At 44.6% G+C, this 14,032-nt stretch overlaps 2 protein-coding genes across 3 annotated transcripts in view; one reads left to right on the top strand and one right to left on the bottom strand.

Annotated features, from left to right (window-relative positions):
- The first annotated feature begins 233 nt into the window (after positions 1-233).
- zgc:109913 (regulator of G-protein signaling 9-binding protein) lies at positions 234-3,921 on the top strand. Its single transcript, XM_050038570.1, has 4 exons — positions 234-448; positions 528-731; positions 3,153-3,295; positions 3,529-3,921. Exons 1-4 carry the CDS (start codon positions 247-249, stop codon positions 3,712-3,714), a joined length of 735 nt encoding a protein of 244 aa, XP_049894527.1. The 5' UTR covers positions 234-246; the 3' UTR covers positions 3,715-3,921.
- A 1,469-nt stretch (positions 3,922-5,390) lies between these two features.
- ube2c (ubiquitin-conjugating enzyme E2C) overlaps positions 5,391-14,032 on the bottom strand; it is a 17,753-nt gene continuing 9,111 nt past the window's right edge. For both annotated transcript variants that reach the window (XM_050038877.1, XM_050038878.1), the window contains exons 3-7: positions 12,020-12,047; positions 11,732-11,818; positions 9,529-9,733; positions 7,689-7,748; positions 5,391-5,540 (exon numbers count right to left, since the gene is read on the bottom strand). In XM_050038877.1, coding sequence (XP_049894834.1) covers positions 5,503-5,540; positions 7,689-7,748; positions 9,529-9,733; positions 11,732-11,818; positions 12,020-12,047 — 418 coding nt within the window. In that variant the 3' untranslated portion in view covers positions 5,391-5,502. The remainder of the gene's footprint in view (positions 5,541-7,688; positions 7,749-9,528; positions 9,734-11,731; positions 11,819-12,019; positions 12,048-14,032) is intronic.

The following is a 14,032-nucleotide window of genomic DNA, read 5'->3' as shown; positions in this document are numbered from 1 at the left end:
ACTAACTCAAATCAGCTGTTCTGGAACCGCTAACCGCTCTTTTCAGATTTGAACCTGTCGACTGCGTTGGTGTTCAGCCATGTTGACTGCGTCTCTTTATCAGTCGAGTCGGTGTTTGGTTATGTCTGTAGACTCAAAGATTCATTACGAGCTAACGAGTGTTTCATGAACCATCTCTGCATTAAGATCAGTCCTCCTCACATGTCCCTCCTCACCTGTCCTCCCTGGCAGGTGGGTGATGACATCATGAGTCGGTGGCGTCGTTCAGTGGACGAGCTGGCAGCGAGGCGGCGGCAGCAGGTCGAGTGTGAGCGCGCTCAGGAGGCTCTCAGTCGGGTCACTTCCTGTTTCCAACAGCTGGCAGCATCACTCGGCAGCTCTGCGGACTGCAGCTTCCTGCGAGATGAGATGGACGAGACAAGAGCGCTAGCACACCGAATCTGCAGCGGTACAAAGACCTGTCCACCCAAACACCTGTCCATACACATGTCTGTCTGTATCTCACCCATCTGTCTGTCTGTCTGCAGGCCTGTCCCGGCGTCTGGTGCGTCTGCTTTCAGACGGTGACTCCGCCCCCACAGGTGTGGAGGACAGACAGGTATCAGAACGTCTGTGGGTTCTCTTCCTGTCGTCATTAGAGAGCTTCCTGTCTGACCTCCGTAAGGCCTGCGGTCTGATTGGACAGTTCCCTCTGACCCAGCGCTATGACAGACGCTCCCTAGTCAACACAGGTCAGCTGATGTCTTCAACTTCCTGTCTGTGGAAGCTCTGTGATTGGTTGAGCCATGTGTCACAGCCTCCTGTCTTTGAAACTGTCTTTCTTACCTTATTTCCTCACCTTCCTTCCTTACTTTCTTTCTTGTCTTCCCACCCACTGAATTGCTGTCAGAGTCTCTGAAACCTGGAACTACCTTAAGGGTCTTGAGCAGAGTTGGGTAAGGGTTACTTTAAAAGTAATCAAAGTGCTTAACTGCGTTACTTTTTTTTAAAGTAACCAGTTACTTTACTGCGTTACTCCCTGAGTAAAGTAACTCAAGCACTTTTAAAGTACTTTTGAGTATTCTACATTTCCTATTGGGCAATGGACCACAGGGCGCTAAGCCTACATTTTTTTGTCTCCAAAATTAAAGTTATGGACCACTTGCCCTTCACTGAGATCCAATTCTCCCATCACAGCCGTCACTTTGACCAGTAGAAACACAGAACGATCTGCTGCCGTAGACAACTGTATGACAACAACACCCCAGCGTTTTTAATATTTCCTCTAGGGATGTTACCACACAGAGTAAAAGGGGGAAATGATGGTGTGAAACAGCAGAGGCACTTTGTCAACCCGCTGAGTTAACGTTACTGTCATTAGCATCAAGCTAGCAAACAATGGTACATCCTCACGGTCGGACATAAAGTAATAACATTAACAAATAGCGGCGGGGCTTTTACTCACCACAACTGCAGAGGCTCCCAGCTTCATTTGAAACAAACTACATTATAGACGGTCCGTTATTTATTAATCCCTCTGTGTGTTTATATATTTACTTTTTATCCGCTCCGTTGTCTTTGTAAAGTTAACATATCGCACCATCATTTCAAACTCAACACTTCCTGAATTCCTTTCAAATTAAATGCCCTTATAACCTCGGCTGAGAGAATCCCTCCATTTTCTAAATAGGCTTTTATTGTGAAATATTTGTAGGAACTTGGTTGTGGAGGATACAGTAGCTTCAATGTTTACGTACGGTGGCACATGAACAGACACAGTGACTGAAATAATAATAATAATATAAATATAGGACCAGAATAACCCGATGACATCACACATGTCGTGAAAGACGACCGGGGATAATTGGTGAGTACCATCTTGTAGTGTGTCATGTCTTTCGGCCAAGTCACGGCACAATTTTATGATTCCACAATCGTGTAATGTGACATAGTGACTTTCAGAATGGGCAGAAAAGTCGTGTAGTGTGTACCAGGCATAATGCAAGTCCTGAGTCTGACCTGTCTGTCACCGAGTCCTCCTCCACCTTTTTTTAGACTCCACCATAGACAACGGCTGCATTTCTTCTCCACGTAGCGAGCCACAAGCTCCGTGGCTTCTTTCAGACTGATAGGTTTAACGTTATCTCCGTTATTAGAACTAAACAACAGCCGTTGCTGTTTCAGAGCTGAAGGACCAGCGTTCTAAAAGTAACGGAAGTAACGTTAACTGATGGCTTGTTTGAAAATGTACTCAAGTCTTTGATTACTCAAACAGCAAACTAACGTGTTAGGTTACTCGTTACTGCAAAATCAGAATCAGAATAAGAATCAGAAATACTTTATTGATCCCCGAGGGGAAATTATTTATGTTACAGTCAAAAAAAGTAATCAAAGTACTCTAACACGTTACTTTGTAACGCGTTATACCCAGCTCTGGGTATAACTGGTGTCTTTTGAGGACACCTGTGTGCTCCTCAAGAAGTCCTGGAGCTTCCTTGGCAATCCCCAAATCCTTCACAAAGACTCTTAGAAACTCTCTCCTTTGAACCTCCTCAAGAACCCTTAGAATATGGAATATCTTCCCTTTTTTAAATTGCATCTTTATTTGGAAAGGACAGGTAAACACACCAGCACAGCAATATTAATAGAATTAAAAATAAATCTCCTTCCAGTGTTGTTTGTCGAATATGGAATATCTTCAAGGCCCTTTGTAAGGACCTCAATAATCTTAACAAGAACTCCACAGCCTCTTCACTTTTCCCTGACACCTATAACCTCATCTTCCAAGATTCCTGGAACACTTCGATTCTCGGTACCTGTCCTTAGAGAGTCATGTTCCTCATTGACCCAAAAAACTACTGCAAAAAATCCTAGAAAAATCTTTCGTTAAGTACTTGAATCTCCTCAAGGACTAATAGAATAAACTGAAGACCACTGGAATTTGTTCAGGAGAAACAACGTGAGTGTCCTCAAAGATACCTCTTTTCAATAATCCCTTAAACCTCATTGTGCATAGTGCAGCAAATCATTCAAGGACCACCCCTACAACCTTAATGAAGACCACTGGAACTTCTTTAAGGAGTCGCAGACACGCCTCAAGAACTTAATGATAGTTTGTAATATGTTTTACTGACCTCGAACCTCTCACCTTTCTGTCTCCTCTATTTCTCCAGGATGTATTGATGGCGTGGTGGGGGTGGCAGCTCGAGTGGCTTCAGTCCAGGCACCGTGGCTCACCTTGGAGGAGGAGCCAAGCCCTGATCTGACCAGTCATATTGCAGGACTGGAAACCATGCTGAGTGAGATGCAGCTGAGGGTGAGATGAATCTCAGACAGGGAACACTTCCTGTTTAGATCAAAATGAACATGACAAGGTTTCACCTGCAGACCAGACACTGGTTTAAAGGTAGAACCAGGTAGGACCTGGAGGATTGTTTGTACCTGGGGATTTGGGTTAGAGTTAGGGGGGGTGTTTGTACCTGGGGGAGTGTCTTGTATTTGGAGGGAGTGTCTTGCTGTGTTTTGTTAAATCTTGACGGTGCTTTGCAGGTTCCTGTTGCCTTCTGGTCCGTAGAGGCGACCCAGCCAGCGTGGGCTGAAGCTTGCGCTGAACTGGACGAACCAGACGACACCCTGGAAGACCTGATGGAGGTTGAGGTAGTCTCCAACAGCAACAGCAATAAGATGGTAGCCTGCTGCCAGCCACCGTGCTGGGGACTGGGCTGTGTCGGGTAGAGGGTGGAGGAGGTGGAGTCCTGACTCAGCTGCATTAAACACACCTGACAAGATTACAGGATACTCATGACTGTGTGTGAATAATAAATGTTTAATAGAAGTTTAGATTAGACTAATCCAACTGTTGATCTGATCAGATTAGATTACAACCATTGATCACATTCGATTACTACAACCATTGATCAGATTAGATTACCATTAATAAATAAAAACATTAACTTAACTCGTACATGTTGTTCTTTTAACGCAGAAACATTATGTCCTCATATCCTCTTTAACATGTGACAAATATTTACAACAAATGGATCAAAGTATAGATTACGGGGGGCTGGCCTGGCTGACTCATCACAGTAACTACGTTTACATGCACACCATATTCCGACTAAGGTCAATATTCTGGTTAAGGTAATATTCCGAATAAGGTGTTTATATGTGCTGCTTTACATGTTAACTGACATATTCTCGTGTTTTGGCGTATTCCATTGAAGACCCCGGGCTACTGGCCCACCAGAAATGCTCTGATTTAATGCAACACTCAACCTGCAGGGGGGGAGCGATACGCCTATCGGCATCTGGTCCGCCGGAAATGAAGAAGAGTTTACAATGAACAGAAGCTGTAATATTTGATCCCACATACCCCTGTGTTGTCCTACTTGTGCTTTTGCACCACAACTTAACTACAACACTCTGCTGATCCATTTTGTCCTCAACAATGAAAGACGAGAGCGAGAAGAAAAGGCGAACGAGTGTATGGACCTTTCCTTCCAGCTTATGCCTTTCACGCCAGCTAGAGCCCCCCGCAGTCTGTGGATGAAGGTACGAAGCCAGTTCTGCTGTTCTCCCTGCTCGCCATAACCATAACAACACCGACAACCCAGGATTTCTTGCAAATCGAGCATGCGCAGACGTTACTGAATATTCCGGTACGGGGCATTTTCCAATTAAGGCGTATACATGTCACAATATTCTGGTTAAAACAGGCATATGCCATGGGTCTTATTCGGAATATTCTCCAATCGGAATATGACCTGTTATGCATGTGTTTACATGACTCGTGTGCAACCGGAATATTGAGGATATTCTGAATAATACAGGAATATGGTGTGCATGTAAACGTAGTCAGTGAGCAGGAGGATCGGCTGAGTTTAAGAACTGCTCCACAGTCTGGAACAGAATCTGTGCTGATCGACAGAAATCAGTTCACAGGGAGTTCCTTTATTTTCCAAAGTTTCTCTTTCACAGCAGTGACATGAACACCTGGAGACTCTACGTCTTCCATCTGTGTTCATCTTCAGAGGCGCCGTGAGGTCGTTTCACCACGTGAAAAATAAAACTGTTATACAAAATTTCAATCTTCTACAAATTCTGAACGTCGAGAATATTTCAAACAGCAGTTTCACTTCCTGTCAGCTCTCAGTGTTTCATCAACAGCTTCATCACATGGAGAGTGAAGGGAAAGTAGGCGGGGCAGGGCGGAGATCATGGCTGACCACCAGCTGGAGGCTGAGCTCTAAGGCGTGTCAAACCAGGGATGAAACGCAGTGAGTCAACAGAACCAGAGAAGAACAATCAGCTGGGACAAATGACATCATCATCGTTAGATTATCCAGGAAGTGTTTCTATGGTGCTGTGACAACAGCTTCCTGTTTCTGTCCAATAAAGAGTCAGTCAGCGTCTGTGTGTTGAATTAAGAACTTTATTGATACAGTGAAGTGAACAAACATAAAAATACTGTACAAACAGAAGACAGACAGACAGACAGTCCAGAGAATAAAAGGTGGCGCCGCTTCACTTCTGGAACGTCGAATGAAGATGAGCTTTAAAGGCTGAAAGAGACAAAACAGCTGTTAGAACTACAACTCCCATCAGTCCCTGTCTCATCTCTAAAAGGCCCTGACACACCAAGCCGACGGTCGGCCGTCGACCAAAGTCAGGCCGTCGGTGAGCGTCTGTCGCCCTAGTTTTTGCGGTGTGTCCCGCACCGTTGGCACTTCAGCGTCAGTGGCTTTTCGGCCGATTGAGCATGTTGAATCTGCAACAGAGCTTGTCGGTGAGAGAGATCACTCTGATTGGCTGTTCAGGTTTTATTTCCGCTTTATTTCCCGCTGCTTCTTTCCACTTTAACCTGAATAACAAACCAGAGCTAGCTGGGAGCGGCTAGCGGAGCGTTAGCCGCAGCATGACCGGAGGGAAGCACAGCCAGTTAGCCTCCGCTAGTCTCTGAGCTAGCCCCGGCTCTCCGTTTGGATCCAACCGGAGCACCGAGCCCTGGTTTGTTATTCAGGTTAAAGTGGGAAGAAGCAGCGGGTTTATCGGGCAGCTGAGTGAAGTGGAGCCTGAGGAGGAAACACCGGGACCGTCTGGATGTAATAGTCCGTGGAGGTGCTGCGGTGCTCGGCTGCACAGATAGGAAACCCCTCGGCTGACAGGATGTACCACTCTCTCACTCCGCTCTCTCTCACGCAGGCGCAGAACGTACGTGCTACTTGGCCGTCGGATGTAGTCCGTGTAGTGTGTTCAAATGCAACTGACACAGGGCGACGTGAGGCGACGTAGACGACGCAACAGTTGGCTTTCATCACCGCTAGTTCTTCAATGTCGGTTTGGTGTGTCCGCACCTTAAGCTCACATCTGTTGATGCTGCATTCAGGAGATCAGCTTATCAGTGTGTGATTACTGCGTAGTTACATCAGGGATCTACAGCTGATCTATAAACTCAGTCAGGAGGCGCCAGGATGGATTTCATCAGAGCGGCATCGACCAATCAGGTTTGAGCAGCAGATGAACGTGTCAAACATTCATACTTTATTTAAATGTCCATCGTTAGATTGTGACGCGGTGTCAGCGAACGCAGCGGCATTGTGATGTGATGTGATGTCAGCGAACGCAGCAACATTAAGACGCGATGTCAGCGAACGCAGCGGCATTAAGACGCGATGTCGGCGAACGCAGCGGCATTAAGACGCGATGTCGGCGAACGCAGCGGCATTAAGATGTGATGTCGGCGAACGCAGCGGCATTAAGATGTGATGTCAGCAAACGCAGCGGAATTAAGACGTGATGTCAGCGAACACCGTGGCATTAAGACGCGATGTCAGCGAATGCAGGAGCATTAGGACGCAATGTCAGCGAACACAGCAGCATTAAGACGCAATGTCAGTGAACGCAGCAGCATTAAGACGCGATGTCGGCGAACGCAGCGGCATTAAGATGTGATGTCAGCGAACGCAGCGGAATTAAGACGTGATGTCAGCGAACACCGTGGCATTAAGACGCGATGTCAGCGAATGCAGGAGCATTAGGACGCAATGTCAGCGAACACAGCAGCATTAAGACGCGATGTCAGTGAACGCAGCAGCATTAAGACGCGATGTCAGCGAACGCAGCAGCATTAAGATGCGATGTCAGCGAACGCAGCAGCATTAAGACGCAATGTCAGTGAACGCACCAGCATTAAGACGCAATGTCAGTGAACGCAGCAGCATTAAGACACGATGTCAGCGAACGCAGCAGCATTAGGACGCAATGTCAGTGAACACAGCAGCATTAAGACGCGATGTCAGTGAACGCAGCAGCATTAAGACGCGATGTCAGCGAACGCAGCAGCATTAAGACACGATGTCAGCAAACGCAGCAGCATTAAGACACGATGTCCAAAAGCAGCAGCATTAAGACACGATGTCCAAACGCACCAGCATTAAGACACGATGTCCAAACGCACCAGCATTAAGACACGATGTCAGCGAACGCAGCAGCATGAGGACGCAATGTCAGCGAACGCAGCAGCATTAGGACGCAATGTCAGTGAACGCAGCAGCATTAAGACGCGATGTCAACGAACGCAGCAGCATTAAGACGCGATGTCCAAACGCAGCAGCATTAAGACACGATGTCCAAACGCAGCAGCATTAAGACACGATGTCCAAACGCGGCAGCTTGGCTACGCAATGTCAGCGAACGCAGCGACCTCTCACCTTCCTGGTCGTCCCAGAGTTCGGCAGCTGTCGTATTCAGTGGACTCTCGTTGTTTGGCTCTGAAACAAACAAACAGACAGACAGAAGCTGTAAACACTGAAGTTACTTTGGAGATATATTTAATCTGTGACATCACACGCAGCCGATTCTCTTCATCTGATTTATGATCTGAGATGGTGACGTGCAGTGAGGGCAGAGCCTCCATGGACACAGAGGGTCATCAGTCTGCTCAGTGTGACACTGAAGGGTTAATCTAATGGTCAGCTGATTCATCCCTCTGACAGTCTTGACATGTGTCTGTGGAGCGACGCCGTCATCACTAAGGATCTCTGGGAGGTAAAGAACCTTCCAATGACCTTTCCAGGTAGTTTACATGGGAAATATTCATTCTGAATGAGGGTTTACACGGAGATCAGTTTAATCGCCTTTATTTGGGTCTGCACAAGGTTTGGGGCAGGGAATGTTTCTGATTGGATAGGGGGCGGGGCGGATGTTACGTGTTTACGTTTACCGGAAGAAAACACTGTAGTCCTCGCTCCGGATAACAAGATGCTTGACGACGCCGTTCTTAGTGCCTTTTTCGGGCTTGTTTTGCTTATATTCTTGAAGCAGCAGTACGACAACAACCTTGTTCTGCTAATGCTTCGTCTGTTGAGGAGGAGAAGGGAGGTAGAAGGTCGAAGAAGGGAGGTAGAAGACCGTGCTGTGGAGAATGTAAAGCGGTGAGTGCAACGAGTTCGACTATATCTATCTCAGCCCGTTGCTATGTGCGCTATATACATCATCACGCCAGAAGGGCAAGGAAACGAGCATGTGCAGAAAGACCGGAATGAACTTAGAGGTATGAGCGTTTACATGCACACAAAATTCTTTCATTCAGAATGACAAACAGAATAAACCACCCCCTTTAATCGGATTAATTTTCAATCGGAATGCCCGTTTACATGACCACGTTTAATCGGAATGGCCTTTCCGAGTGAAAGTGGAATTAAACTGTCCATGTAAACGTACTGACTGACAAACACTCCCTGTTTGAAGCTGTCATGTCCAAACTAAGGCTGTACCCAAATGACAGAGGGCAGCCCAGTAATGTGGACGAGCCGGTGTGCCGGGTTTGTTCTAAAACCATCTCAACAAAAAGAGTGAATACGACCAACTTAACTGCACACCTGAGAGCGAGAGACTGACAGTCTATTGTTTTGTATTTATTTATTTATTTAGATATTTTTACGTGTTATTTGGGATATTTAAATTTTCTTTTTGGCATTCCTAAATATTTTTGTTAAGTAAATGTTTATTTCTCTTTAAAATGGTGCACTTGCATCATTATGCCTTTATTATCATTATATACGTTTATAAAATGGTCTAAAAACAGCTAAATTAAAACAATAATAAAAATGGTCTTAAAAGCACAATATTACGCAATATTATCGCTTATCGCAATAATTTCTGACGCAATTAATCGCCCAGCAAAATTTGTTATCATGACAGGCCTATAATGAACCCTTCAAGAACACTTAATAAACCCTTAATGAACACCAAAAACATGGTGTGAGGTCACACTGACCTTTGACCCCTAAACTCTGATCAGTTCATGTCTGCGTCAAAATGGACGTTTGTGTCAAACTTAAAGAAATTCCCTCAAAGTGTTCTTGAGATATTATGTTCATGAGAATGAGACGGACGGACAGCTTGATGACATGATGTCTCCGTCCTCAGCTGGTGGCGGCGGCGGCGGTCAGATATTTGGTTGGAAGGTCAGAGTTAGTCAGTAACACCTGAACACATCAAACACGCTGCTGCTGCTCAGCCTGGAGCTACACTGGTGACACTGGTTACCTCCCAGCAGGCTCTGGATGGACAGCAGGATGGAGCGGACGTCATACAGCGCCGACCATTTGTCTTTCAGGATGTCCAGACAGATGAAACCTTGTTCGTCCACGTTGGGATGAAAACAGGAAGTGACGAACTTCACTCGAGGCGCCTGATACGGGTAACCAGCCGGAAACTCAAGAGACAACCTGTACCTGAGACCCTCGTACACCTGAGAGACAGACAGGAGACAGAGACAGGTCAGAGACAGGTCAGAGACACAGACAGACAGACAGACAGACAGACTGTGGGGACACTCGGTGTCTCACCAACAAATGGTTCAGTTCATTATCAGTCAGTTAAAGTGTGGTGTTAGCAGTTAGCATGGACGTCACATGACAATGTTGACACACTGAGTCCTCACAGACAACAGGAACATAAATAAGAGGACAGGACATGTGTCCACACGTTAGGACTCTGCAGGGTGAGGAAGTTTTTGGTTCACCAGGTCAGGTCAGCTCATCTGAATCCATCAAACTTTGGGAGAAACGTCTTGAACAAGCTAACAGTGGATAGCCTCCAACTGAACAAGCTAACGGTGTGTAGCCTTTAAACCTATGGGCCCTAATTACGTATAGTGCGTCCAAATTCACACCTGTTCTTCTCTATGGATTTTCTCCACGACCGTTCATCATAGCAAGAACGTAAAACAGCGGAATTGTAGCTTTCCGACAAGACCAAGCACTTGTCGGTAGTCCAAAGTTTTCACAACGAAAAAAAAAAGATAAATTTACACTAAAATTATATACAACAGAGCTTTCATACAGCTTTGCACACACATTACTCTTGGATGAATTACTTGCGAATACAGGCTCACACAGAAATGCCATGCATATCACATGAAAGCGCAGGACCAGAGCTTTCCAGTGATACCACACACATCATTGTGCTGTCATCCCATCATGCTATAAATCCAGATCAAATGTCTACAAAATAAAAACCTGACAAATTTCTTTACAATCCATTATACAGATCTTGTTATCAGTCACTTCATATAGTGAGGAATAATGTTATTACTATTTTTCTATGATCTTAGATGTAAATATTGCATGTTTCTTTCAGATAAAACACATTTTTGACTTGTGAATGAGTCAATGGAATTTCTTGCAATAATGAAAAAATACTGGCAATCATGTGTGCCTGGCACAAACCACATGTTTTGGACAGCTGTGAAGTGACAGAATGTCCCAGCATCATGGTTCTTATATTGCCAGATTCCAGAGAGTCTCCCCTCTTCATATATGGCAGAATATGTCAGTTTCCAACTTGCTGTGGTAAGATACATGTAAAAATGTAAGAATTTAGTAACACGGATTTATTTTTTTCATTGATATAAAAATTAATATAAAATACAGGCACATAGAAGGACATGAAATGATGGCAAATCTGGTTAGCCAGATTGTCCTGAAAAAAAAAACAAGATATAGCATGTGTATGTAGCCTTTATAATGACTGTGATATGAGCTTAAAAGTAAAGGCAGTAAAAATACTCCCAAAAACGCCTAGGGCCCATAGGGTTAAATGAACAAGCTAATGGTGTGTAGCCTCTAACCAAACAAGCTAACGTTGTGTAGCCTCCAACTAAACAAACGGTGTGAAGCCTCTAACTGAACAAGCTAACGGTGTGTAGCCTCTAAACAAACAAGCTAACGCTGTGCAGCCTCCAACTAAACAAACAGTATGTAGCCTTACATTTGAACAAGCTTAACGTGAGTAGCCTCTAAATAAACAAGCTAACGGTGTGTAGCCTCTAAACAAACAAGCTAACGCTGTGCAGCCTCCAACTAAACAAACAGTATGTAGCCTTACAGTGTGGAGCCTCCAACTAAACAAGTTAACAGTGTGTAGCCTCTAAATAAACAAGTTAACGGTGTGTAGCCTCTAACAAAACAAGCCAACGGTGTATAGCCTCTAAATAAACAAGCTAACAATGTGTAGCGTCTAAATAAACAAGCTGACAGTGTGGAGCCTCTAAATAAACAAGCCAACGGTGTGTAGCCTGCAACTGGACAAGGTAAAGGTGTTTAGCCTCTTACTGATGGCAGGTTAAACGTGTGTGTGTGTGTGTGTGTGTAGATGTGTGTGTGTGTGTGTGTGTGTGTGTAGATGTGTGTGTGTGTGTGTAGATGTGTGTGTGTGTGTGTGTGTGTGTGTGTGTGTATATACGTACTGTCCCCTGAGCTCCGTCGATGGTCCCAATCCATTTAAAGAGATTATCTGATTCTGGAAATGCTGAGATCCCCTTATCACCTGACATCTGCATCATCAGGAGACAGAGACAGAGAAACAGGTCAGGTGATGTCATCACCAACACAGAGACAGAGACAGAGACAGAGACAGAGAGAGAGAGAGAGAGAGAGAGAGAGAGAGAGACAGAGAGACAGAGAGACAGAGAGACAGAGAGACAGAGAGACAGACAGACAGACGATGTCATGTGTAATATGAGATGTGAGCTCACCATCAGAGTCATGAGCTCCTGCTGCAGCCTGCACACACACACAGAGACAGAGACAGGTTACTGATCCACAGCTGCACCTGAACACACCTTCACATACACCTGTCTGTCTATCTGCCCTCTCTCAGGTGAGACAGTACAGTGAGTGTTAATGAGCTGGCTTCGTTGTGTTGTTCATGGACACTTGGACATGTGGACAAAAGGAGGCAGGGATCTAACCATCCCCAGGGCCCTATCTCAGAAAGCAGGCTCAACAAACTCTGATCCTGATCTCTGTGCTGACTGATCCTGATCTCTGAGCTGACTGATCCTGATCTCTGTGCTGACTGATCCTGATCTCTGAGCTAACTGATCTTGATCTCTGAGCTGACTGATCTTGATCTCTGAGCTAACTGATCTTGATCTCTGAGCTGACTGATCCTGATCCTGATCTCTGTGCTGACTGATCCTGATCTCTGAGCTGACTGATCTTGATCTCTGGACTGATCCTGATCTCTGAGCTGACTGATCTTGATCTCTGAGCTGACTGAGCCTGAGGGAAGCTGGTTCACAGTGAGCACCAACAGACATCATCAGTAGAGTGCAGATAACGTGATTCTCAGAGACAGGAAGTGGAGTTAAAAGCAGAGCCACTGATTTCATCCAAAACTGAATCCAAGATTTGAAGACATGAAAAATCAATGTGCAGCTGAACAGAGTGAGGTGTGATGGGAACAGCCTGCAGAGCGTGTTCATATGTGAAGTGATGTGATGTGATGAGGTCATGTGTCTAACATACAGAAACATGTTTCTATCTTAACAGTGTTCATATATTTGAATATAATGTATTCAGCTGTAATGTGATGGAGCCCAAACACACTGGGCACAAACTCAACATCAAACACACAGATATCAAACAGACTGGAGGGGGCAACATGCAGCTAAGGACTGCAGCCTGGGTTTGATCCCATGGCCGCTGCAACAAGGACTAAATTCCTGCACATGAGGCGTCCACTCCATCCACTAGGCCACCGATGCCCCGCAGTTTCGTTTGATGATCCTTTGTGATTTACGTCCAGACCCAGTCTGCAGTTAATCAGTGTTAACCAGTCTAAAGTTAACCAGTCTAAAGTTAACTAGTGTTAACCAGTCTAAAGTTAACTAGTGTTAACCAGTCTAACGTTAACCAGTCTAAAGTTAACTAGTGTTAACCAATCTAAAGTCAACCAGTCTAAAGTTAACTAGTGTTAACCAGTCTAAAGTTAACTAGTGTTAACCAGTCTAAAGTTAACCAGTGTTAACCAGTCTAAAGTTAACTAGTGTTAACCAGTCTAACGTTAACCAGTCTAAAGTTAACTAGTGTTAACCAATCTAAAGTTAACTAGTGTTAACCAGTCTAACGTTAACACTGGTTAACTTTAGACTGGTTAACGTTAGACTGGTTAACACTAGTTAACTTTAGACTGGTTAACTTTAGACTGGTTAACACTAGTTAACCTTAGACTAGTTAACTTTAGACTGGTTAACACTAGTTAACTTTAGACTGGTTAACGTTAGACTGGTTAACACTAGTTAACTTTAGATTGGTTAACACTAGTTAACTTTAGACTGGTTAACGTTAGACTGGTTAACACTAGTTAACTTTAGACTGGTTAACACTAGTTAACTTTAGACTGGTTAACACTAGTTAACTTTAGACTGGTTAACACTAGTTAACTTTAGACTGGTTAACACTAGTTAACTTTAGACTGGTTAACACTAGTTAACTTTAGACTGGTTAACACTAGTTAACTTTAGACTGGTTAACACTAGTTAACTTTAGACTGGTTAACACTAGTTAACTTTAGACTGGTTAACTTTAGACTGGTTAACACTAGTTAACTTTAGACTAGTTAACTTTAGACTGGTTAACACTAGTTAACTTTAGACTGGTTAACACTAGTTAACTTTAGACTGGTTAACGTTAGACTGGTTAACACTAGTTAACTTTAGACTGGTTAACACTGGTTAACTTTAGACTGGTTAACACTGGTTAAC

The sequence above is a fragment of the Epinephelus moara genome, chromosome 24 (genome assembly GCF_006386435.1).
Source record: "Epinephelus moara isolate mb chromosome 24, YSFRI_EMoa_1.0, whole genome shotgun sequence".
In the NCBI taxonomy this organism is placed as follows: Eukaryota; Metazoa; Chordata; class Actinopteri; order Perciformes; family Serranidae; genus Epinephelus; species Epinephelus moara.
Note: the sequence above shows the minus strand (reverse complement) of the source record. Positions and strands in the feature narration are given on the sequence as shown.

What these genes read in the sequence shown, in the direction of transcription:
- zgc:109913 (XM_050038570.1), top strand. Translation starts at nt 247, where the DNA reads ATGAGTCGGTGGCGTCGTTCAGTGGACGAGCTGGCAGCGAGGCGGCGG. An exon ending in AGCACACCGAATCTGCAGCG is followed by an intron (nt 449 to 527) that starts GTACAAAGACCT and finishes GTCTGTCTGCAG; the next exon opens with GCCTGTCCCGGCGTCTGGTG. An exon ending in TGAGTGAGATGCAGCTGAGG is followed by an intron (nt 3,296 to 3,528) that starts GTGAGATGAATC and finishes GGTGCTTTGCAG; the next exon opens with GTTCCTGTTGCCTTCTGGTC.